Source organism: Labrus bergylta, chromosome 15, assembly GCF_963930695.1.
Source record: "Labrus bergylta chromosome 15, fLabBer1.1, whole genome shotgun sequence".
Taxonomy (NCBI): domain Eukaryota; kingdom Metazoa; phylum Chordata; class Actinopteri; order Labriformes; family Labridae; genus Labrus; species Labrus bergylta.
The window spans coordinates 15,003,519-15,029,291 of record NC_089209.1 but is presented as its reverse complement, the minus strand read 5'-3'; the positions used below and the strand labels follow the sequence as shown (position 1 = coordinate 15,029,291).

General features: G+C 39.2%; 2 protein-coding genes across 5 annotated transcripts; one reads left to right on the top strand and one right to left on the bottom strand.

Moving 5' to 3' along the window:
* Window positions 1-3,306: 3,306 nt before the first annotated feature.
* On the top strand, window positions 3,307-12,867 carry slc2a12 (solute carrier family 2 member 12). 3 transcript variants are annotated; one of them, XM_065963711.1, is made up of 7 exons: window positions 3,362-3,444; window positions 3,915-3,970; window positions 4,235-4,338; window positions 7,965-9,260; window positions 9,666-9,788; window positions 11,604-11,736; window positions 11,834-12,867. In XM_065963711.1, the coding sequence occupies exons 3-7, from the start codon at window positions 4,245-4,247 to the stop codon at window positions 11,928-11,930; spliced, it is 1,743 nt and encodes a 580-aa protein (XP_065819783.1). In that variant the 5' UTR covers window positions 3,362-3,444; window positions 3,915-3,970; window positions 4,235-4,244; the 3' UTR covers window positions 11,931-12,867. The 3 variants fall into 3 exon arrangements, with proteins under 3 accessions (XP_065819782.1, XP_065819784.1, XP_065819783.1); XM_065963710.1 differs by lacking the exon at window positions 3,915-3,970 and having other exon boundaries at window positions 3,307-3,444; XM_065963712.1 differs by lacking the exon at window positions 3,915-3,970 and having other exon boundaries at window positions 3,307-3,444; window positions 7,965-9,264.
* Window positions 12,868-12,988: 121 nt separating this feature from the next.
* tbpl1 (TBP-like 1) lies at window positions 12,989-18,785 on the bottom strand. Of its 2 annotated transcripts, none has more exons than XM_020638844.3 (8): window positions 18,669-18,785; window positions 17,861-17,959; window positions 17,411-17,648; window positions 17,160-17,242; window positions 16,738-16,801; window positions 16,033-16,136; window positions 14,995-15,089; window positions 12,989-14,598 (listed from the first exon to the last, which is right to left on the bottom strand). In XM_020638844.3, exons 3-8 carry the CDS (start codon window positions 17,543-17,545, stop codon window positions 14,516-14,518), a joined length of 564 nt encoding a protein of 187 aa, XP_020494500.1. In that variant the 5' UTR covers window positions 17,546-17,648; window positions 17,861-17,959; window positions 18,669-18,785; the 3' UTR covers window positions 12,989-14,515. The 2 variants fall into 2 exon arrangements, with proteins under 2 accessions (XP_020494500.1, XP_065819785.1); XM_065963713.1 differs by lacking the exon at window positions 18,669-18,785 and adding an exon at window positions 18,051-18,628.
* Window positions 18,786-25,773: the final 6,988 nt, after the last annotated feature.

The following is a 25,773-nucleotide window of genomic DNA, read 5'->3' as shown; positions in this document are numbered from 1 at the left end:
AGGAAGTGTTGTGTTTTTAATTTTTTCCTTGTTAGTTACCACATGGTTAATTTTTCAGTCTGCTGCTGCTGTGGTGTAACAGAAATCCCTCAAGGTGGCACTGTTTCCGTTCAACTTAATCTGTCTGTGAGGCAATAGCAGCATCAGTGGACCATTTAATCACTCATCGAACAAGTTGAACCCATTCTGCTTCAGACAGTTACTATTACTATCCACAGATACTCAACACTATTCATTCAAAAAGTGTGTTAAACGTGGCATAACTACATTTTAAGAATCAGGAGTGTGAGACTAGAAGTGGAGACTGCAGGTGTATTGCAGGTGTAGTCAAGCTAGTCTATTAGCTTTATTACTTGAACTGTCTGAAATTTGATACTGTGAGAGCGACAGTAGCTACATTGCATATAGCATAAGTCAGTATATATGGAAGCCCTTCCATTCGAATTTGTAGTCATTGTTTGAAATGATTGATCTTATACAGCCTTGAAGTTGTTCCACATGGTCGTTATTGAGCCATATCCTCCTGAGGTTCCTGGAAATGACCCTGGATGGCATGAACTACCCTTGTCATACCCATATCTGTCATGATAGTGTATGCAATTTATTGTGGACAAAGCACAAAAACCCTGGCTAATTTATGAATCAGTAATAATAATCTATATAACATGATGATGACTTTATTGAGGCTAAGGGTCATTCTCGAGGAACTTACAGATTACATATGTTAAATAGGCTACAAGCTGCTGAAAATATGTGTGTACTTTCAGTTAAAAATAGAATAGTTAAGATTGTGACTACAAGATTTTTAGAAATGGAACACTTTCAAACTGACTGTGGTGATGCTTTTGTTTCTCTTTTCACAGATCTAAACACTTCTGATCAAAAATAAAATTCTTTAACTCGCTCAAAGCAACATTATGCAAGTTTGACCTCTTGGTAATCAATAGGTGTGTCTGCTGATTATAATATTTCCTGCTGGCTAAGTAAAACATTATCTCTTTCATTTCAGAGAGGTTTTTTAAATAGGCTCACATAAAGGTCAGAAAGCATGAGACTAAGAAAAATAAATTGAGCAAATAATTGTTAGACCATTTTTAAATACAATATTTATCCAAAAGTTATGTTTTGGAGGGCTGAAATTGCTAGCATGGTACTTAAGCCCCAGATTAAACCTAGAAGAAATTAAGAAATCTGTGCTTATCTTAAGGTGGATTTTGCAAAGTACCTTATAAAATAAAATAATATTCATGTGAGAGTTTACAAACATTGCTGCTCTACAAAGCCAAAGTGCAGTATCTGCAAAAATGCCAAACTGAAAAAAACAGCTTTTTGTGTTTTTTGTTTGCCAAGCGTAAGTATCAAATTAAATTTAACAACCAGTTATGTGATTGATTAGTGAGTAGTTTTTAAAGATTTATTTTTGGGCTTTTTTTGCCTTTAATGTAGAGATAGGACAGCGGACAGAGCTGGAAATCAGGGAGAGAGAGCGGGGAACGACATGCTGGAAAGGAGCCACAGGCTGGACTCGAACCCGGGTCGCCCGCCCCGAGGACCACAGTCTCCACACATGGGGCGCACGCAACCAACCACTGCGCCCCCAAGTGAAGTGAATGTTAAGCACATTGTAATTTGACTTTCAGATTAACCATTTCAGTTTTACGGTTAAAACTGCACTTTGCTTTTGTTTTACTGCTGAATAATAATATGGCCAAACACTGATGGGCTGCAGTAACTAACAATTGTTAATGGGTTTTAATGTAATTGAGTAGACAAACAAGATGTATATTATTTTCCACTCATTTGTTTTGTTTCCTATTTTATTTAAGTATTTTATAGATCAGATTAAAATGTAATTTCATGTTATAAACAAAATCTTACAGGCCTGTATGTTTGGGTATGTGAGCAACTATTTCTAGGAACTGAACAATTGATTAAAATCAATTAATTAACACTGAATGCAACACATGAATGCATTGACGAGACACATGTGACACACATTTAATTTTCTAACAGTTTTATCAGCCTGGGCATCAATTACCAAAATGTACTCCATGGGAGATATAAACATAACTTTTGCATCTTTTTGAGACTTCAAAAGTACTCAATAAACGGAAACCATCACTGTTCTCTCTTTTTCACATGCAGCAGTCGTTGGATACAAATATTACTTTAAGATCTGTAGTTTTTTTTTCAGCTCAGGTACTTTTGGCTTGTAACATAACAGTGATTGAATCGTAAAACATGTAGTATCAAAAATAACTGAAGTATTTTCATATCTTTGCTTTACATATCTCCCTTTTCTGCATATTTTTACCCATTACGAGTGCTGTAAGTAACCTCTCGGTTCTGATAAAATTGAGTGTGTTTACATTGAGTGTCCTGGTTATGAGCCTTATCCTGATTGGTCCTAAAACAAAGGCAAACTGCAGTATCTGACACATCCTTCATGGTGAAACCAAGGCAAACTGCAGTCAGTGTCACTTACTGCAGTTTGCTTTGGTTTCACAGTGTGTTTTACAGATACTGCGTAACTAAAACACCCAATATCTTTGGGAAATAAAGCAGTAGAACTATGAAACTCTCACAGGTTGAAGAGCAGATTCTGCACTTACGATTTGTGCAAAAAAAGTGAATTTCACAAAAAGTACAGATACTGCACTTTGGCTTTGTAGGGCAGGTTGCCTAAGCCAGCAAATGCAATCTGCAACAAGTAGGCCACTTATAGTGAACATGGTGAGTCATTACACAAGACAAGAAAATGTCCCTGGTGAACTTAAGAAAGGATCAAATGACAGTGGTTAACATAGGTCAAAGGATTCTATGGGCCATGTCTGGACATCTAATATATCTCGTGAAGAGTAGGCCAAACTAAACAGGCCACATTCTGTCATATGTGACGCAGCAGGGCAGCTGACAGCCCAACAACCCCGGATTCTTAGAAAAAAGACACGGGAAAACAGCAGGTGGACACGTAGTTTGTTGTTACATTATTGATACAGGTGTAATTTATAGCTTGACAGCCACTCGTTGGTGGTGACCAATCCCCATGATTGTTATACGAATGTTGTGATATAAATGTATAGCTGCAGGGTAAACAAAAGAGCACGGAGGAGGATACGCAAGAAAAGATAATTGGAAGCCCACAAAAGCCATCGTTTTATAATAAATGCATTTAGTGTAGGTACTATTCGGTAGGCACTCTTGGACCAATCGAATTCAACCTTGGGCGTTTTGTTGCCGACTTTACGTCTCCTATTGGTGCTTTGGGCGGTCGTGGGCGGGGCTTAACGACTAACTTACCAAAACAAGCCGGGTGCGTGCGCCGACACGATCATTGGAGCAAAGGAAAAGTCATTGGAGTCCAAAAGCCAGAAGAAGAAAGTAAATGGACCGACCGACAACGAAGAATTTAAGCAAACAACAGAGAGACAGCTGGGGCGTCAGGTAGGGAACTTTTACAGATGTTATTAAAGCTTAAATGTGTGTGAAGTGAATGTTTTCATCAAATGAAAGCTGATTTCAGTGATAGAAAAGCCCATCCTTGTCAAGTCTATAGTGGGTATTATCTGTGACTGTGTTTTCCATGGTGGTCTTTGAGTTGCAGCTTCCAAAAGATCAATTCATAAACTTTTTTTTTTTTTTTGGGGGGGGGGGGGGGGATACTGAAGCAACACAGAAAACTTTCTAATAAAAAGCAGGTTAGAAAACAACATTTAGGAGAGGTTACAAGGTCAAAACGCATTAAAAGAAAAAACAGGAGAGCTAAAGCTGCAAAACTAGTCTTATTATTAGAAACTACTTTAAATTCACTCAACAGCCCTGTATCACAGAAACAGCTGCAAGTGTCCATTGTAAGCTTCACAGATCTGGCATTTATGACAGGAAGTTAATTTGAAAGCCAACTTGTCTCCCAGGTCACTCAAAGCATCAGCTGGTGTTTGTTTACCCCAGGACTGCAAGAAATAGGCAGGTGGGCATTTAACCATTTGTCTTACACCAATCTTTAATGCATGGTTCATACTGAAGATATGGCGTTTTGGCTCACTTAAGTGACTTTATAAAGTTTAGTAATAACTGTATATTTTTAGGTGTTACACAGGAGGTTAAGCATGCATTTTGACAAAAAATAATTGTATGAGCATGTTTAGGTACAGAGTGGTGGATGGTTTCATGGTAATTCTGTAGAAATAGTGCTTTGTCTTTGAATTTGTTGGTTTGTCTATTTTACCGAAAGGTGGTTGACGATGCACCCCGACAGTGAGACCAGGAAGATGGCTTCTTACCTCCCAGCTAACCCCTCGCCTGGGACCCAGAAACTGGCCCCAGCAAAAGGACCAGGTACTAAGTGACACATTTCATCACTTACAGGTTAAAGCAAGACGGGTGTCAGAGTTATTTTAGGAGCGTACATGTAATTATAACCTCAGTAAGGGTGTACATGCCTAATTCAGTGACACCTACAGCGTACATTCCCTGGCATCCATCCCTCCCTACACAGCTGTATCTGCCATCAGACTTGTCAGTGAGTAATGTGATCCTGAATAACAGATACAAGAAATATGTAACTCATGCTCATGTAAAAAGTCTTGCTCGGCACTTTTCTCAGGAACATTTTTCAGATAACTCAGTGAACTTGCTTATGTTTAAATTTCCAAGAACATACCTATTGTGCTCAAAAAAAAACACCACGTGTTTTTTTTTGCTGAATTGACTGGTTTCTCAATAGCTGATTAATGATGAAGCCAAAAGTTATTTATGACTGTAATTAGGGCGCCCTGACCTTGCTATCTAATAACTAAAACTGTGACGCTCCCTCATCACAAACTTCCTGCTTGTCAACCGGAATAAATTCCATTCACCTTTTGATTTGATTCGAGCTGTGATCTGAGTTCAGCTTCCATAGAAACACATTAAAGCTGTTGCCTCTCAGGGAAAATGTATTCTCCATGAAAGCTGGAGGAAAAACAGCCCCCCTGTCTTGAAATCTGGACCTTTCTGCACGAGTGTGACAGTTTTTTTTTTGGCATCTACGATTGAAGTCAGACTTTGATCAGAAGCACTGCCGCTGAAGTGTGATGACTTGCTTCCTTAACGCGATACATGAAAATCAAAAAGTGGTGTGAGACACCTTGTTTTTAACACCCTGAATCTACTTGAATTAAACTTTAGTGATGCATCAACGGGGACCTCTTAAATCTGACTAGTTAAAGAGAACCATAGAACATATCTCAATAGCAACAGCTTATGCAATGGGTAATGCAAAAAAAAGCTTTTGTGTGTTTGAAGGTACATGTGAATGGAACTGAAAGAATACAGACTGCAGCTGTAAATGGATGTGTTCAAACTTACAGGACGGAATAGGATCATCACCTATTCATGACATAGAAGTGTATCTACAAGGCCATTACACAGTAGCAGACAGACTTATTCAAAGAAGGTACTGTCTAAAGTAGGAAGTATTACTATCCCTTTATTAGATGATGTCACTTAAAGGAGAAAGATTGAGAGGGATGCAGTGTCATGGAATAAAGACTTTATAGAACCCTGCAGTTTGAAGCTGCTTCTGTTTCTCTGTTGTATAATGATAATTACATTAGAAAAAAAAGTCTCACTAATTTGGTGATTAGGCAAATTGATCCATTAGAGTATAAAGCATTTGAGTGTAAAGCAGATTTTCAATCAGGAGTAAGCAGGTAATAACAAGAACAATGACAGTGCTGGGCCCTTATTAAAGGAAGTTAAATACAACAGAGATGTGATCTGCAAAGGACAAAGACTATAATAGTTCTTGTTTTTCTGCACTATTTTGCGGTCGGGACATGTATGTTTCAGGACAAAACCCACAACATGTTGTTAAAAAGTTTCCTTTTCAATTCTGTGTACATGTATCAGTGTGTACTTGCATGTTTGTTCAGTTGTTATGATACCTGAGGATAAAAACCTCTCATGTGTGTAGCACATTCAAACATTGACTTATAAGACCCCTTCAGCATTCTTCATTTGAACCTCCGACCTCTAATCAGTACACAGTCAGCATTGTTAGAAGACACTGGCATCATCATCACTGTAAGGGACTTTTTTTTTTTTTGTTTTCTTGCCCCATGGAATAACCATTTTTCCATGTAATGTGTTTTTTTCCCCAACATCCAGACGTCGATGAAGTCGGGGTTTTTTTGATCTTGTATTTGTAGTTCCTCCTTTAATTATATTTTTAATTTCTCCGTTAACTCGTTCATTTTCTTGACCGGGGTTTGTTACCTGAGTGTCCATTCTATGACTTGAGATGGATACAATAAAATGAAGTTTTTCATTTTTGCATTTACTACCTATCGCTGCCCGACAACCCTAACACCAGTGTCATATTCATGTTCTAACTGACAGCATGAACAGCACAAAAGGTCAACCTTCTTTAAAACAATTGAATATTAACAAGAAGACAACACTAGTTTAATCACCAGAGGGGGAAGATGTTTGTCTAGTTGGCCTAAGTCCAGAGAGGTCATGGTGTAGGATCAGTTAAATAACATAAAGAATGCTGCTTAGTGTGTGGGAAGTCCACTGTCTCACTCACGGGGTAGATGCTCTCTGACATGGGGCTTTAAACAAACCATCTCTCATGACTTCAAACTACCCAATAAGCAGGTTAAGATCCAAAACATGAGTGTAAAGTGTCTAAAAATGCACCAGGCTGTAAACTTACACAATCAACAAGAACCTTTTTCAGGGTTGGAAATTGTTTTGATAAAATAGATTTGTAATCTGTCACCAGAGTCTAATCCCTCGATGTGGTGGTTTTTCGTAGAAATACAATACCTGTGTTTGGCCCAGTACCATGTCACTCTTATCCCTGAGTATTACAATCGTTTTTCTGAAATCATGTGTATGATCAGATTATGTTTGGACTGATGCAGTTAGGTGCAAAGGCTCCAAATGCTGAGTGAGCAATTTGACAGCAACATGTGAAATCCTGTTAGCACTGAGGGAGCAATATGTGTGACCAGTTTAGCTTTGTATTTGTTAATGTATACAACTAAAGTAACATATCAACAAATGTGGCTCAATAAATTGCAGTTTCCTCTTCATTGTGATTCAAACATTAATTAGGATTAATTAACTAACCCTAACCCAAACCTCCTAACAAAAGGCGGCTTGAAGGAGAAAACATTGAAGTAGACACACCATGCACTCTACAATAATTATTATAATAATTAAAATAATAATCCCATTACAAAGCACCTTTCAAAGTGCCACACAGGCAGATATTAAATTACAGGGAGTGAGAAAACAAAGAAACAAGCGGACCAAAGGCAGTTATAGTGCAATATAAGAACATGTCCAGCAATGATTTCAAAGTGGACCCAGACTTGTCTAAGATCCTCTGGGAGATAGTTGCAAAGAGCCCTGAACAACAAGGGCTTGATTACCTTGAGTCACAAGCCGAGATTCAGGAAAGTTCCTCGAGGATCTAATAAACAGGGCTCATGTTCGTAAAACATTAAAAGATCTCAAATGTAAGGTGGTGCCTTACCATGTAAGGCTTTATAAACAAGCAATCAAATCGTAAAATCTATTCTACAACTCACCGTTAACCATTGACGGTCGTCATGAACTGGAGTCATGTTCTCACTTCTGCTCGAGTTGGTTAAAAACCAAGCACCAACATTTTGGACTTCCTAAAGTTATGCTTAGTTATATTCATAGTTATACTTTCTTTACGGATACCTGAAGTGTTTTACAGTAATCAAGTCTGCAGGGCATGAATACGTGAATTACCTTATCATCAAGGGAGAGAAAGAGTCAAATCTAAACATGTTATCTTCACAAAATTGAACAATGTTATGCTATATCATGTTTTCATCTTATTGTAGAGGTCTATTAGAAACCCAAAGGACTTCTGACAGCAAAACCAGAAACTTGTTTTGATTCTGATTATCTTACAGTATACTGTCTGTCCTTATCTCTAGGCTGCAGCTGGCTGGTGGTGGTGGCGGCTGTAGCGGCCTCTCTCAGCGGTCTGATGCTGGGCTATGAAATGGGTCTGACCTCTGGAGTCCTCTTGCAGCTGCGGGGCCTCCTCTCCCTCTCCTGCCGGGAACAAGAACTGCTGGTCAGCTCCCACCTGCTCGGCGCTCTCCTCATCTGCCTGGCCGGAGGTCCTATTCTCGATCGCTACGGCCGCCGCTGGTCGTTGCTTCTGAGCGCCGCCCTGGTAGTCGGAGGAACAGTTGTGCTCATCGCCCTCACCTCACTTTATTCACTGACTCTTGGCAGGGTGATCGTTGGCATGGGGACAAGTCTGTCAGGGACAGGAGCATGTCTGTACATTGCGGAGATTTCGCCGAGGGAGAGGCGGGGTCTGCTGGTGACGCTGTACGAGCTCATGCTGGTTGTGGGTGTCATGCTGGGGTTTAGCTGTAGTTATGCCTTTGCTACTCTTACTCAGGGCTGGGTGTACACGTTTGGACTTGTAATCCCTCCCGCACTCCTGCAGTTCAGCGTACTTTTGTTCCTCCCTCCAAGCCCCCGATTCCTTGTGGCGCAGGGAAAAGTGGAGCAAGCCAGGAAAGTGCTGACCAGAATGAGGGGTGGGGTTCAGGAGCATGTGGAAGTGGAACTTAGAGACATTCAGGTGGGGCTTAAAGAAGAATCAGACCATAGTTTCCGGGAGTTGTTCAGTTCTAAGGCTAACTTGCGTTCTCGGCTGCTAACAGGTGTAGCCTTAGTTTTCCTTCAGCAGGCTACAGGTCAGCCCAACATCCTGTCCTACGCTTCCCCTCTCCTCCGCAGTGTCGGCTACAACAGCGACGCGGCGGCGACATTAGCATCCACCGGGTTCGGAGTGGTCAAAGTAGTCGGCACCATCCCAGCCGTGCTGCTGGTCGACCGTGTGGGACCCAAGAGCTTTTTGTGCGTGGGTGCTGTTGCAATGGGAATGTCTTTAGTTGCTCTTGGTATATTGACTCTGCAAAGTAACACTCACCTCACCAGCCTGTGTACAAGTCAGACTTTACTAAACCACACACATTCCCCATGGGATTTAAACAGAACCTCTATAGACCTGGACGAAAGTGACTTTTTCCCCACTGACCTCCCCACCCAATGGAACAGTGAGGAGGCACAGGGGGCGAGCAGAGATGTCAACGGGATTAGCGAGAAAGAAGGAGGAAGGACACATGTAGAAGTTTCTTCCTCGCTGAAAGTGGCGTCTTTGATCAGCTTGCTGGTGTATGTAGCAGCCTTCTCCATAAGCCTCGGCCCAAGTATGTATGTCATGTACTTTTCTTCAACCACTCCCTTTGCATGCACACAAATTAAAAATAAGCAAAGGAGTGGCTGATGACACCACGCCTTCTCTGCTGGTTCTGCATACAAGACATACATAGTCAATGGTGATTACACGTTTTTATCTGGTTCTAATGGCTGCAGCATTCAACACATTTTACATAAAGGACAAAGTACAAACATTTATCATACAATAACTAGGTGTAGGTGAAGTATAGACTGAAAAGTCTCCTCAGATAAAGCAGCGAGGACCCTGACTTTAAAGGTTCAAGCCTCTCCTACAACTTTACCCACAAAAATGTTCACAAATTAAAATCATAAAAGACTCTTCTGAACGGTATTTGATGTCTGCATGTCTTATTAACGCTCGCCTCCATTCGCAGTGGTGTATGTGGTTCTCAGCGAGATCTTTCCGATGGGAGTGAGAGGCCGTGCTGTGTCTGTGGTGTCGGCAGTAAACTGGGCCACCAACCTGCTCATCTCCATGACATTCCTCACAGTAACAGGTTTGTGTTGGGTGTGTGTATTGGTAACACTTGATACACTTGGTAACTTACTTGAGTAAGCTTATTGATGAACTATCAGTTTTTTGGAAGTAGAGTTGAATTAAGGGAAAGAATTACTAAGAAGATAAGCATTCACTGTTCTTTTATGTAAAAGATTAATTCCAAGTACCGTATTTTCCGCACTATAAGGCGCACCTTCAATGAATGGCCTATTTTAGAACTGTTTTCATATATAGGGCGCACCGGATTATAAGGCGCATAGAATAGAACGTGTTTACAACTGAACAAGGCTGGGAGATATTGTGAATATATAAATATAAATACGTATAAAACTATGTTTCAGTTCATTCCCCGTCCACGAATCCCTCGAATTCTTCTTCTTCAGTGTCCGAATTGAACAGTTGGGCGAGTACGGCATCCAACATGCCCAGCTCCCTCTCGTCATTATCCGAGTCAGTGTCGCTGAGCGCCGTGTACAACCAGTATGGATCAACCAATTAACCAATTGATCCATATATAAGGCGCTCCGGATTATAAGGCGCACTGTCGTTTTTTGATTTTTTTTTAAATTAAAGGCTTTTAAGTGCGCCTTATAGTGCGGAAAATACGGTAAGTGAAAAATGTAACTCAGTCAGGCTTTGTGCGTTTTTACATTGTAATTTTACCCGACATCAATAAAGACAGATGATTGTGTGTTATGTATGAGAAAGCAGTGTTGATAAAGCTCTATCAGGGGTTTTTAGCTGGTTAGGAAATAATGATGCTTCCTCGAGCCCTATAATGAAGTCAAACCAGACCATCAGCATCAAGACTGAATATAACCATATATTGATTGTTTCAAAGCATGTTACTACTGCAACAGGTTGGGGTCAGTCGCTGCCAAAACGATAACATGAGAATACCTCTTTACCCAAAGTGGTCACTAAGATAGACATAATGAAAGATCTTACAGAAGGTTTAAGTAACAATGATACAATATGTCCATTTGTCTGACAACATCAACTTATTATGGGATATATTAAAATCTGCCATGATTTGATTTAGATTTCTTACAATTCAGGGGACAATAGGTGCATTTTATAAAGTAAGTTTCGTTTATGTAATTTAAAAAAGAGGAATTATAATAGGATTTGACCTTTTATTTTGAAAATATCAGTTTGGCCAATACGTTAATGGGCAGATATCAGTCGGTGCATCTTAAACTAGACAGTATGGAGATGTTTTCACTATCCATTAATGGCATTGAATGGACTTATTTTGAATTATATTAGTATATAAACATATTGATAGTTATGCCCCTATAGACAGAGATTTAAAGCTCAACATATATAACTTGTTTACTTACTTTCACCCTGTCTCTGTTTTGAAGTCAAAACTGTTTGCTGACATCTACTGTAACCAGCTAGTCACTATTTAGGTCACCTTTTGTAGCTCAAGAAAAAGCTTTAAGTGTCATGCCCTAAATTGCATAGTTTACTAATCAGTACATGTAAGCTAAATCACAGCAAGCTGCTATTATATACATCATACCGATTGATCAGTTTCAATCATCACTTGTCATTTTAACTTGCCACTCACTTCACAGAATGTCTTTAATAGTCCTGGATAGTTCACTCTCTTATTTTATTTGTATTTATCTTATCTATTCTGTTTCCATTTTTATTTTGTACTACCTACTTGCTACTTGTCTTTGTGCTGCTGCTGCTGCAACACCCGAATTCCCCCCTCTGGGGTTAACACACACAACTATGCTGACTGACTGAGGTTACTTGCAGGAATGAGTGAACACGTATTTCTCCGGTCTTGTTTTTCTAGAAAGGATCGGCGTGCATATTGTGATGTTCCTCTACGCTGCCATGAGCTTTGTTCTGCTGGTGTTCGTCATCCTCTGTATCCCCGAGACCAAAGGTCGTACGCTGGAGGAGATATCTAAAGAACTGGCCAAGAAGTGAGAGGCAGCAGTACACATCACCTTAATGTTTACTTTACTAGTTTACTAGTGGGTTTTTTTTATCCTGTTTTACCCGTCTTTGTTTATTTACCAGGAAGCACTTTGAGGTCAAACTGTATCGGCAGGTTCAGCCGAAGGAAAGCCTGACCAGCAAGAGCAGCGTGTCCAAAGAGATTCCAGTAAATGTCTGACTCCTCAAAACACACGACAACTGTACACCTCAGCCCGATGAGCAGGGATCAACTAGGACAATAACTTTAAAGCTGTTAAAAGTGCTCACCTTTAATTCCTACAATGATGCAAGGGTCAGAGCTAAATACAGCTAAATACTGCATGAACAGGAAATCAACAGGGATGGTGATATTATACTTCAAAGATGGAGTAATGCAGAAGTATTTTTGAATTGGCTCAAGGTCAACAATGGGGATGTGATATCTGAATGAAAAAGAAATATATTATATAAAGTTCTTTTTATGCCTATCTTCCTAACTTAAGAATACAGAGCCAACAATGAAAACAGTTACGTTTTCCCTTTACCACGTCAGTCTTAAAGTTTCCAATTCCAGAAGACATTGTATTGACATTTATTTGACTATGACTATTTATATATCAATGAAAATCAAAGACGTGACAATCACAGAGATGTATCACTTCAAAAACTGCAACAGTGTTTGCTTGGTTGCAAAATAACTTGTCAACCATTTAATATTTTATAAGCTTCCTCCTGTCAAACACAAACAAGGTTCAAACCAGTCACACCAGTTCAGCTACACTGTGATCCAAACATGGACTGTCACTATGTCCCTGTCTTTAGAAAGGCCCAGTGTCTCCTCCTTCACATTTTATGGGAACATGCAATCAAGAAAATATAAAATCATCAGCTGCAGAATCCTCTACTGATCCAACCAAAACAGTAACTACTTACTGTATGCCAGTGTTCCTAGAGGTAACGTTTGGTGGATAATACAACGACTGGTACAGTTGTAGTCTCACAAGTGCGAAAGAGAGAGAATGTGTTTTTGTATGTCAGTGATGATGTAATTGTACTTTAGTATTTGATTAACTTGTGTAATGTTTAACTGCAAAAAGACTTGACCTGTGTTTTGATTAAAACTACAAACTTCTTAATCTGTTCTTTGAAACACATCCTTTTCTTTGTATGTAGTAGTTTATATGTGAACACTCACTCACACTCACAGAGCAAGGGAGAAAATGATGAGAAATAAGAGTGCAACACACTGAACAGTCGTCCTGTTGTGGCCTGTTTAATCATTTATTTTTATACAAAATACAAAATCCTGCACAAATGTCACAAATCTTTAATTCACACTGGATCACACAGTCCATCCCACAGTTCTGAAATGACGTCAAAGTTTTGGCCGACACCTTTTCCATCCGATGCTTTCACTATATACAAATAACATACACATCAACTGCCTCTCAGTAGGATCCCATTTCAAAACACTTCACCATTCGTTGTGTTTTTTTTCTTGTTCCAATCCACAGACGGTTGGTTATTCAGAGAGTTCAGGGTTAATGGTGTGAGCATGACCTTTTTGAGCACTTTCTTATATCGTTTTAAGAATGTGTATGATTTCATCTCCAAATCTCGACATGGGACAGTGATAGAAAAATATCTGCTCAACACCTTTGTATAAGTGGATGCTTTTGTTACAGTGACTTCTTCATGACACATTCTGAAAACTTGTACCTTTACAGTTATCTCCGAGACCAACTGCAGACTTTAAAGTGAATCTGCCTGATGATTAGCTTTTTCTTAAACAGCTTGATTCTCTGTGTGCCACTGGACTGGGACTTACTAGTGGCTGTGTTGTAGTAACAGCATTCAGGGGTTTATGGTTAAAAAAAACAACATGTTCCTGACTTCTTCAAACCTTTTCTTGACAGTCTAAAACATTTAAAATATATCTTTGTTGTGTTCCTTTAAGAGAGATTAGCAGCCTATATTAACATTTTCAAGTTTGCCTTGTGTGTGAAATATCATAGACGGCAGAGAATTAAAAACATATAATGTGTGCATTATGATCGGATGCTGAAGTTTGAAACAAACAAGATTAAATGTATGCAGAACTGTCGACCACAAAAAGTACAAAAAATAGTTAAAAATAGTTAAATTAGACGTCCATGTGTTTGGTGAGCAGATGTGTGATCTGCATATGGATCAGCTCGCCCTCTGTGGAACAATCCAGACTCAGACTATGCTTTGACTGCCGTACGGACAGAAATATTCATAACATTGAATGCCTTGGATATGCTTTAACACCTAAAAAACAAGCCATGGACGGAGATTTTTTCCAGAGAAAGTGGAGAAATGGGACGTCTTGTAATGGTATATGGAGGGTTAAAGGTGAGGCTTCTCAGTGTAAGCATACAGACTCCTTGCAATGGAGATCGGTGAAAACGTGTCTTTCAGTGGCCATGCAATAACACAGACATCAAATGACTTTCAGTATGAGTCTGATACTGATCACTTTCCCCCAAAGGTTTTTTTTGAAAAGCGGCAGGCTGAGGCCTTTTGAGTCTCAAGAGCCACACATTCCAGGACAGGACCAACTTTAAGTAAGAGGGACAATTTAAGTCTCCAACCGGGGTTGTTGATTATTTAAAAATAAGTCCAGTCGACATCCAGTCCTCTGATCTTGTTTGACGTTTAGGGATGTTGCCACGTAGAGTTTCAAATCAAGCAAATAAATGAGAGGATTGGGTGCTTCTTCACTTCCTTTCTTTCATGTCTTTCTGTCTTTGACCTTTTGTTTTATTTGCAGAGGGGTCTCTTACACTCGAACAGTAGTGGGTAGACCTGCTCCACAGCTGTGGCCACAGTCTGCACATTTGGTCCTGACCAATGAGATGGATGGAGAGGGGGGGGGGGGGGGGTGAGCATGAGAACAAGTTTTGAGTAATTAAACAGAAAATGCAATAAGCCTCAATTACACAGAAATAGGGAATAGCTGCTACCATTACCACAAAGAAGGAGGGAAGGGCTGACAAAACAAAGTAAGTTCTTCTCAGGTCATGTTTGGCTTATTGCGTGACATTCAAAGAATTTCACCCTGAGTAAAATTCCTTCAGGATTTGGGTTTTTTACAAACCGCTTTTCTGGTTATAACAAGCTAAAAGAGTACATTATGTCAATCTGGCCTCAATCCTTTAAGCTGGCGAGGCCAGCCGTGTATGTAAAGGAGGCCGCAAGATGTAAGTGTTTGTGCGTGTGTGTGTGTGTGTGTGAGGTACCTGTTACTGTGATGCTGCCAGTAGAGAACACCTGTATAGTAGCCTTGATGCTTTTGATCCTGTACGTGGCAGCAGGATGGAGCTCTGGTTCATAACTGATAAAAACCCCAAATAGACATAGTTACAAACTGTTCATGAAGGCTTTAAAAACATGTTCATGTGCAGCATGTGTTGTCATATAAACACCTGAATCAGAGGCTGAAAACACACCAATACATTCTCTGTGCCAGCTTTACACATAGATGTACCACACGCTAACCTCAGTGCTCCCACCACTAGAGGTCACCCTGTCCTCGCAAATGTTCAATTCAATTCAATTCAAAGGCACACAGAGCAGTAAATTAACAACAGTGCAAGTAAACAAAACATTTTAACCTAAATATAAAGTGTCAATTTAAATACAACTTAAAGCTTAAACTTAACTTAAAAATACAAAATATAAAAGAGTAGATATAAGTGGACAGTGATTGGACTAACAGATGTAACCATAACTATGTGCAGTAGTGACCAGACGTAAACAGAACTATATGCAGTAAACGAGAAATAAATATATATCAACAGAACTATGTCCAAGAAGGCAAATATTAAATAAGTTAATAAGGTGCATGGTGAATAATGGAACAACAGAACTAATATATACAATATAACTGTAAAGGTAAAAATGAGATAAATACAGTGACCGTAGTGCAATGATGGATAAGAAACATATATATACAATATAACTGTAAAGGTAAAAATGAGATAATGTTGAATCACTAATAGTATACATTATACTAACAGATAAAACTTGTATAATAATGGGTATTTCTTATATGTGCAAAAGGTCAAATCAAACAATAATAACACTTAAGAGGTAATTATGATATTAGTCTGATCCCTAATGGAATCAAACTTTACAACCTCATAAAACAAGAGATTCTGGACTGAAAGGAAGAAAAATCTAAAACATTAATACGAAGTAGTTCTTAATTCAGAACAGGATTCAGATGATTTGAATTAGAGTGACGATAGTGATCGTGATGCACGGCACTTTACTACCTGGCAATAGGTCGGTTTTTCTTAGTGAAGTCTATAAGGTGGATTGCAAACGGCATGGAGCACACTGCCAGCACGTTCACGACTTTGAAGGCTGAAAACCTCACCTAAAAAGATACAAAACACACACATGCACAGACACGTTTGGAAATGTATTTATACGTTTAAAGGTGACCTGTACTTGCGAGGCGTTAAGTGCAGGTAAATATCCCTGCATGTTGGCTTAATCTCTTTGCTAACCCAAGGTATTACAAGAGTCCAATACAAATTTCCCCATGGGGACAATAAAGTGTGACATATTGAAAGTCTTCAGTGAAGTGTTTTAAGGCCTATCCCTCTCTGGCACAAATATACATCTAATATTCCGATATTCAGGCACATTAACCTAAACTGTGACAATAATGATGGGATTGAAAAGCACATATTTTAAATCTATTGGTTTTAACATGCTACAACTCTAGAGTCATTTACAAAGCAATTAGTCTATTTGATTTTTTAACATTTCAAAATTATTTCTGTGATACTTGAGAATCTAAACTAGCATGCACACCTTGAGGATTAGCCAGAGAATATACAATGCAGAATCATGAACAGATATTTTGATACACTCTGCACCTGCTTTGAAATGTTCTGCACAGTTGTGATGTTAATGTTACTGCATGCAAAAAATAAAGACCTGTCGAGCAACGGCGGAGGGATTATTCTCACCTTGAAGCCCAGTTTCTGCAGACAGCGCGCTAACCTGCGAGCACCCCGCTTCGCATCATCCTCACTGAATAAAAGGAGAGCAGGAGTGAGTGACAGCGCAACAGATAGAGGAACTGTAGGTTCAGGGCACCAACAAAGTCAGCACTATGCAGAACTCAAAATGTAGCAGGTGTTAGAAATGGTAATGGGGCTGCATTATTGGCAGGGATCTTTCACAAACATCAGCTGAAAGTGAAATTACTGCACCTACAATAATGAGGCCAGACAGCTCAGGACATACTCAGCCATTACTTCTCTCACCACTGGAAAATCAATGACCTTATGTCAACCAGCATGGCCATTTATTATGTGCACTTAGTTTTTTACATACAGTCAGCTTTGTTCAAGTGTGTGTTAGTGTTTCTTACGCAGTGGGTCTATACCTTGTTGCTCCAGTGCAGATGATTTTCCCTGAGGACCAGATTGATGCTGTTATCTTGGGTTTACGAAGCTTCATCAGAACTTTCTATACAAGAGAATAAAAGTGATCCAAATTTAAATTTGCCAACTGCCCACATCACACACCGTTTTTAATGCAGCAATACTGTACACAAATTAAGCAAAGGTGTGTTGCTTATGATCTTGACACGAAGAAAGTAGTTCCCCCTGCAGCAACCTTTGCAGTCTCACGTACCCCTACTTCCGGCTTATAGATGACATTGATTCCCTCTAAGGCAATGGTGCGTAGGTTGAGGTGGCACCTGGTCCTGAAGGTTGCCACCACATTGGTGATAATGATATCAAGTGCATCATCATTGCTGGAATCCATGAGGAAGTGTGCAGTGCGGCAAGAGGACCACCGGCGCTTTCTCCTCACACATGGATCATCAATGCCACCATCACCAACATGTAAGGGCTGGACGAGGACACAACTAGGCAAAAAAAAAGGGAAACGATGTATTTAGAAAGTTGCAAATAAGAATCCTTGCTTGAATCTTAATCGTGTCTTTAATGCTTTTATGACTGTTTTCATGAGTAACTATAATGTAGATTTTGCACAATCAGCTTGCATATAGAGACAATCCCACTTTGTAAATGCTGTTGATAAAATGATAAATAATAAAAAAAAAGTTTAACTTGTTACCTTAGTAGCAGCACCAATACATCTGATTTAATCTATACATCTGTTTCCCTTCCACTTGAGATACAGAAGTACGATTTAAAACACGAACTACACAGTCATCTGAAAGACATCAAGATGAAAAAATATCAACATCTCTTAAAAGAATACGTTTCTCTCAAAAATGCTACCAATAATTCAGCCCGGTTATTACCTGAACTAGCATCCCAGTGTGTGTTTTACAGTGTGGTACTGTTACTAAGTGTCTGTTGCTGCTATAATATGATGCAAGACAAAACAAAACCACAACAATGGAGACTAAACGTGATGTGTTGTGCATTTACAGCCTCACTCTGTAAACGCTTAGTGTACTACTGGTGATAGTTTTAGCAAAATAACACGGTTTGTTGGCCTTAAAGCTGATCTTTCCCTCAGTGTGTTTACGCATACTAAGGCAGGCTTGTTAGTAAATCATGCAGGCTAATCTTGAACGAGTATAAGTGAGCATATTCTCTCCTAACTTATTTTACTCTTCCTTTAGCTTTACTGCGTGTATTAGCATGTTCCTTTGGAAAGTAAAACACGATGGAAGACAACAGACAAACAACAAAGTAGTCCTCCTAATGCTCAGCTAATGTTGTAAATAAAGCTGCCCGTTAGCTAGCAACAAAGAAAAAGTCCACAGGCAGTAATGAATGAAAAGTTGTTAGCTAAGCTAGCTAGCAGGCTAGCAGTCTAACGTTGTACGGTAGTTTCACAGTTTCCTGGTGGGTTTTGCGTTTTAATAACAAAATGTGTTTTTGTGAAATGTTTGTTTAGAGTCTTAAGCTACCTCCTTGCTCGGTGCTGAAACCCCGAGACATAAACAATCCAGTCAACGGTGAAATTTGTGCACGGAGCCTCTCAGACTCCCTCTCCGTCAAGCTTGATGACAACGAGACAACTTCCGCTGTAAGCTTTTCAGATTTCAAAATAAAAGCGGATGGCCGCGTTAATAGAATGTCTTTATTGTCATTATACAATTGTACAACGAAATTATTTGGCTTCACCTTTAAAGTGCACACACATACAAGCATCCACAGCTAAAAACAACAAAAGAAATTTTAATAAAAGGAACTCTCATTCAGGCAATATGGGCAATGTATGTTAGGAGTTATTTACAGGTAGTAGCATAACAGAATATGAAAAGATATTGCAGAAATATAAAATAAATATTGCAGAAATATAAAATAAATATTGCAGAAATATGAAAAATATATATCACAGTATGAAATGTAAAATTATTGCAGAAATATAAAATAAGATAAATATTGCACAGTATGAAATGTAAGATATTGCAGAAATATATAATAAATATTGCATATTATGAAAATAGAATTATTGCAGAAATATCAAATAAATATTGCACAGTATGTGTGGTGAGGGTGGGACGGTCAACGCATGTCCAGGTTCAGTGTGGTTATGACTGCAGAGGTAGATGAGTAGGGATTTACTTATAAGGTATTCCCTTCCTGTGAATTACTATATACATGTTAGTTTGTGAATATCAGTAGTAGCCTGCTAAAGTATATTGCTGTTTTTTTTTTTTTAAATGTGAAGCCTTTTTAAAAATTAGTTACTATAAGACTACAGTTTTTTTAAATTATCAAAATCATCTTGGGTGAACCTTAAATGGTTTAACCATTTCCTGTAAAAGTGAGTGGGACTAATTGGACGAAACACCTGTGAAAGGAGGTTTCTTGCTACCCAGTCACAGTTGAGATGTAGGGGTCATGCTGTAGGGTAGCTAGCATGGCATATCAGTATGGCAAAGGGACATGATTGGGATGAAGGGTTTCATCACTGAGCCTTATCCTTTAATAAGGGACAAGTAGCCTGTTGCTATTTGTGTTGCTTTCAAATATCAGTAAATATAAAGTTTAAAGTGGGTGTGTGAGGTATTTTCTCCAGATAATATTTAGCATTAGCCAAAAGCCTATGAAATTCCTTTAACATCAAAGTCAAATTGGATGGCACTGGATAGTCGGTGCAGGGGGGTGAGGGGGGGGGGGGGTGGATTGACAGAGTCGCGAGGCTCCCTTGAAAAACCCAACTCAAAGAAATTAATTTCATCGGCAAACATATCATGAATTATATTTGAGTCTGTGAAAATTGTAATTTCCCAGTCAGAGAAGGGGTTAAAATGCTGACCAAAACTTTGTCTTTGTCATCATCTATACTTCTGCCAATATAACACTTAACAGGTTTATGTTAGCAGCATCGGCAGACTACAGTGTGTAACTTTTGTTAAGTGTTTATTGTGTATTGACATTTTGGCTATCTGGATTAGAACATCTCCAAAGAAAATTACCACATCTGGCCTGTAAATCCACCTCTGGGAAGTCTGTACAGGCTACAAAAAGTGAAGGAGTCAAGTTTGTAGGCGGCTGGGAATGTTTGTGTTATCAATGAGAAAATTCACTGCCGCTCCCGTGGTTCATGAATGAATGTAATGAATGGATGCTGAGGGTTCTGTGCACTGTCACACTGTGCGCTGATTGTGACCTTTTAAGTGGACTAAGAATGAATTTATGATGTTTCTCTTGGTTTTACTCCTCCTTTAGCTCATTTGACTCAGCCACATTGTGTAACTTTAAAAAAAAGACATAAAAGTTAAAAAGATAAGAATGACATTTAATCTGCAATACTGAAGCTAAACACTGATTTGATTGTGTGTGGGTTCATGCATGTACATTCCTGCATATTTGTTTATACAGGTTAATATCGTGACTTATTGCTTGTATATCCTCATATTTGTTCATTGTGTCATATAACCCAACGCTTCTGCCGGGACCACCGCAAACACTTCTACGCCTGGCCTGCACCCAAACAAAACAGCAAAATAACTTCTTTATGATTCAGCCTTGTTGTTATTGTTCTCCCTCCTTGGTTACCAAGTTGTCTCCTTTCCATCTCAGTAATCCTCCCCGTTTCTCCTACTGAAATATAGCTTTGCATTTCACATCCATTCTGCACAAGAGCCTCGTTCAATGAAACGTCCGAAGATGTTTACAGTAAAGGTTCATATTTAGAGCAGGTTAGGAAAGCTCGATACTTGTGTTTGTGTGTGCTGTGAGACTCAGAGTGCAGGAGTGTGTTTACAGATTTTTGGGCAGCTCATCACCGGGGCAGTGTCTTCCCAGGGGAACAATGCTCTTATACTCATTAGGTCATAAGATGCAGCATGTAAACACACAGATGTGAGCACTTAGGACTTAATAGATGCAGAAATGTCGGCGAATAAATAGACAGTCCATCACTGCAACTACCCAGTGTGCGTGTGTGTGTGTGTGAGCTTGTTTGTGTGTCAGGGAGAGAGTGACTGAGGGAAAGAGAGAGAGAAGTCATTGTTCATACGATAATATATTATATTTTGTGCATGTAACAATAGTTTTAATCTGAATTTTGTTTTATCAGCTGTTGATTTACTTGAAATTTGTACACCTATACATATCAAACCTGACACAGAACAAAATGACACAGTCAAATTGTTGCTGTTGGGGTGAACAATATTCTAACAAGACTAGATGGAAGTGACTTCTAAATACATGCAGATCCCAAGAGGTGTGTTTTCTTCTTCACCTCTGGATGACCTGGACCGTTTGGTATTCTTATAACAAACAGCTCATAAGGTCAAGTGATTTTCTTTAAACTCGCAAGGACGGACAAAAGATCTTCAATAAAATAACAAAGTGGCCTTTTTTCCTTCAGCTTTCCAAAAAACACTGAATAAGTAGGCCTAGATTATCGCTTCTTTTTCAAACTTGACTTGTTCGTGTCAGCAGATGCGTCTTTGCAGAGATGTTCTGCAGGGGTGACCTCACTGTTGCCTGTAAACTGGGCGTGTTTGTCAGGACCCCAGTGTTCTGTTTATGTTGGGCGTACATCACAGGCCTTTTTTGAAAGGACTTGGAGAACGGAGTTAAAGCGTCTGAGTGTCTTTGCAGTGGTGTTGTAAAACTAAGTTCATCTGTACTTTAGGTAGGTTTGTGGGAACTCTGTGTCCGATTGCTAAAGCTTTAACAGTTTGGAGTTTGGAGAAGGCTTGGAACAGATGAGGAAGGGAGGGAAGAAAGCTGGAAATGAAATGAATAAAAGCAGGAGGAACATTCTCTATATGATAGATAAAGTGAAAGAGATAAGCCAGCTAAAGTTCATCGTTTATCACACTGGTAGGAAGCCCAGTACTGTACTGTGTGTTGCTTTGCTATAGTCCTTGTTTTGTAAATTTAGGGTATCTGACGGTTGTAATAATTTCACTGCTTTCTGGATAAAGGAGAAAAGACATGGGACATCATCAGGTTGTATTTAAAGATATAACAACATACAGTATTTGAAAACAGAAGTTGGCTAGTACGTTGCATTAGCTAGTAAATTCCCAGCTAACATTCGATTAACTAAGAATTAATATCTTTCCTATACTGAATTGTTTATCACTAAACAACTGCCAGCTGTTTCCTATAGCTAACGATAATTCTAGCTAGTAAGTGGCTGAATGCTAACGTTATGTTGTCGTCTGATTGGCTGATAGTTGATCAAATATGTTGTTTTACTTGAATTGCAAGATGTTCAGACACGTGTATATTTATATCTTGTTTTCTGGAGTTTGTTATTTGAGGAGTGGTGAAATGATAATGTTTTGTCAGGTATCAAAAATTCATATTCTTTTTTTTTTTTTTTTTTTAAGCTCCCCACCTTGAGGACGAGGCAGAACATGTTTTCTGTGCAACAATATAGAGAATACCTCTTTTGCCTGCATGTCAAATTTGAATAGATACATCTCTTGTATATTCATGGCTGTATCCCTAAAATAGATACACATATATTGTACAATTATATAACTATATGCTTGTGCACTAATCTCTATCTGTGTGCGCTTATGAGCGAGTGTTTCTGAGACAGCGATGGATTGTGTGTGACTTACCGTGCAGAGGGAATCCAGCACTCTGGTGGAGCAGCTCTGGGGTCTCCCAGAGTAAACAGAGACGTGGGAACGACCAAGCCTGTTTATATCAGCTCCACTCTTACTGGGACCAGTCAGCCAGGCATCAGGGGCACAGCCAACACACTGGTCTGCATGTAGGTTACACTCACACACATAGTTGCATAATGCATAAAAGCAAAAAGGTTGGTTTTTATTTGCTTTAAAGAAACTTTTGGTTGAACAGAAATGACAAGTTTGTCAAAACCAACCTGCTTGATAAGAAGAGGAAACCCAGCCAGGTAAACCACTTTTGGCTGTTAAGCTTTAAATGTTAAACTAAATAAGTAGTCCACTATCTGACATAGAATATAAGGTCAGAAACAATGTGCCAGCAGAATAATCAATCATACACAATTTAAAAAAAGAGTATGGACATTCCATCGCAAAAGTAGTAAGTGCTACATAGAAGTGCAGTATTCTCTTTTTTTTCTCATCGTCTCATCAGAGCCACAGATGAGGCTGAGTTCAGACATAGAGACCATCACTCCAACACTTATCGTGCCAAAAGTACGGACCTAACATTAACACACCTGCACAAATGTTATGGAGTTCCCAGTTAGGCTGTGTTTAGACTACTTTTAAAAATGATGACATTATGATGAACATTTTCTTACTGCAACTTCAGTCTGCAGAGAAAACACCTGCCGAGGACAAAGAGGGGTGAGATAATGCTGAAGAGGCTGGGGCGGGATAATTGATACTATATAGGCTATTGAATTTGTGTTTAGAAAGATTTTTTTTCTACTTTTTTATTGATCAGGTCTTACATTTTATAGTTTCCTACGTTGTTGGTGAAATCCCTTCATCCCACTAATCATGACAAATGAAATAACACTTTTGCTAAAGCTTCATTATGAGGATTTACAGGTAAAAACAGTAACTGTGAGGAATATCCAAACAATTAAAACAGGGTCCAAAGCAAAGATGGTTTTATCTATTTCTAAAATACGTCCTTTAGAGATAATAGGATGTGACTCAATAAATATATATGTAGAGTTTGCCTCATGCTATCAGTACGTTCCACTCATAAGGCAAGTCAAGTATATTTAAGTGTTTATATGGATTTAAAAAATGATTTTTAGGAAGGAAAATCCAATTTTATATCAAAGTATTAAAGAACGCATATGTCCACTGCTTTTAGAACTAAATGAAAATACATGTAGTGAAACCTCTTTCGGTTGCTCTAACTAAAAGAGAAATGAACAAACAATACATTTCAGAACTGAGGCCCACTTGCCCTTTTTGCCATTACCTCAGACAGACAGACAGCCTGTGTTTGGCTAAAGAAGGAGTTGCTGTAAGCTTTGTGAAGTGGCTACTTCCTCCCGCGCTCTGAAAACAAACCGCTGTAAAGGGTAGAGAAGTCTGTCTATATAGTGGCATCTAACTATCGCAGAGTGAAACCATACGTGTTGCAGTTGGTCAGGAGCAGGAGGGTCAACAGAACTCGATTTAGTTTCTCACCTGGTTGCCTTTGAGATAAAGTTGTTTCTTTGCAATCAGGATTGAAATGCATCATTGTAAATGTGTCTTTATGTATGGTAATGTATTTAGTAGAATTATGACTATCTTCTCCCACATCTCCAAGCATGTGTGGGTGTTCAAAGAGTGCCCCAAAATGTTGTGCTTGTAAAGGTTTGAATTTGTGTGGAATAGGGGGGGGTGGGAGGTGATGACATAGAAGGATGTTTTGGGGTGGCGTTTGGGGAGCGAGTCGGGGTAAAGGTGTAGAATGATGATAGGAAGGAGGGACATTTGATAAGGGGGTTGTTGTGCTTTAGCAGCTAAGACTTTGGGAGTATCATTTGTACAGTCTGCAGCGTTGTTGCATCTCTACAGACTTGCATCTTATTGATCTGTTTTTGTTCGTGCTTGTGTTTGTGTGGGTGTGGGATAAGTAAAGCAACTCAAATGTAAACCTATGCATGTGTACGCACACCAAACCCACAAACCCACACTGATATCTAAATGAATGGCCTCCTTGGGGAGTCATCCAAAGGCCACGGGCGTTTGGGAGAAAAAAATTCTTGGAAAAAGGATTCATCATCAGAACATTTGCTCATTAGTAAACCCATCTAAGCCAAAGAGCGAGAGCGAGGTATACTGAGGAATACATGGACAAGGTCATGTACTTATCATGTTGAAAAGGAATTTACTTTATCATCACTCCAAATGATGCAAAAAGCAGCAGATAAAGAGAGGATCAGGGTAAACCAGCTTTGGTGTGAGGAGCAGGGACATTCAAGATGAGGTAAAGAGCAAATAGTTCAACCAAAGGCAAAAAACAGAGTCCCGATTCCCAGCAAGTTAGTCTCCCTCCATCTCCTTCAGCCTCGCTCTGTGCAGGAAGTCATTAAAGTTTAAACCAATAAAGCTTTGTCAGATATATTGTATCCCCGTCCTCCACAGAGATATAAAATATCGGCCTCCCAGCTTCATCAGACACATGGATCAGCAGTTTAAAGGCACACAATGGCCTTCTTTGGAGTTCAGAGAGTTTGCTGAAGTTATCAGCTGTCATGTTGTGGGTTTTCAACATAATTGTTTCTAGTTTCATTGAACATGACTCACAGAACAAGGGGATCTTGGGTATCACAAAGGTTTTTTAATGTAGAAACGTTCTTTTTAGCAAATCAACTCCAGCAGTGGGCGGGTTCCAAAACGAGGGTTAACCTTGGGTTGTCGTTCACCAGAGGACATGGAGTTTGCCTGATTTCTGTTGGGCAGGCAGGTGCAAAACACCAGCAGTTAGCTTGTGTTAGTTTGCTTTAATTTTTAATTTTCAGCTATTTCATTACAACAATTATTGTTGATACTTTTGTTATATTCTCAGGTAGGTTGCAGCTTAGGTACAAGCAGTAAACGTACACAAGAACCCTGCAGTGGGTGAACATTTCAGGACAACTTGACAACT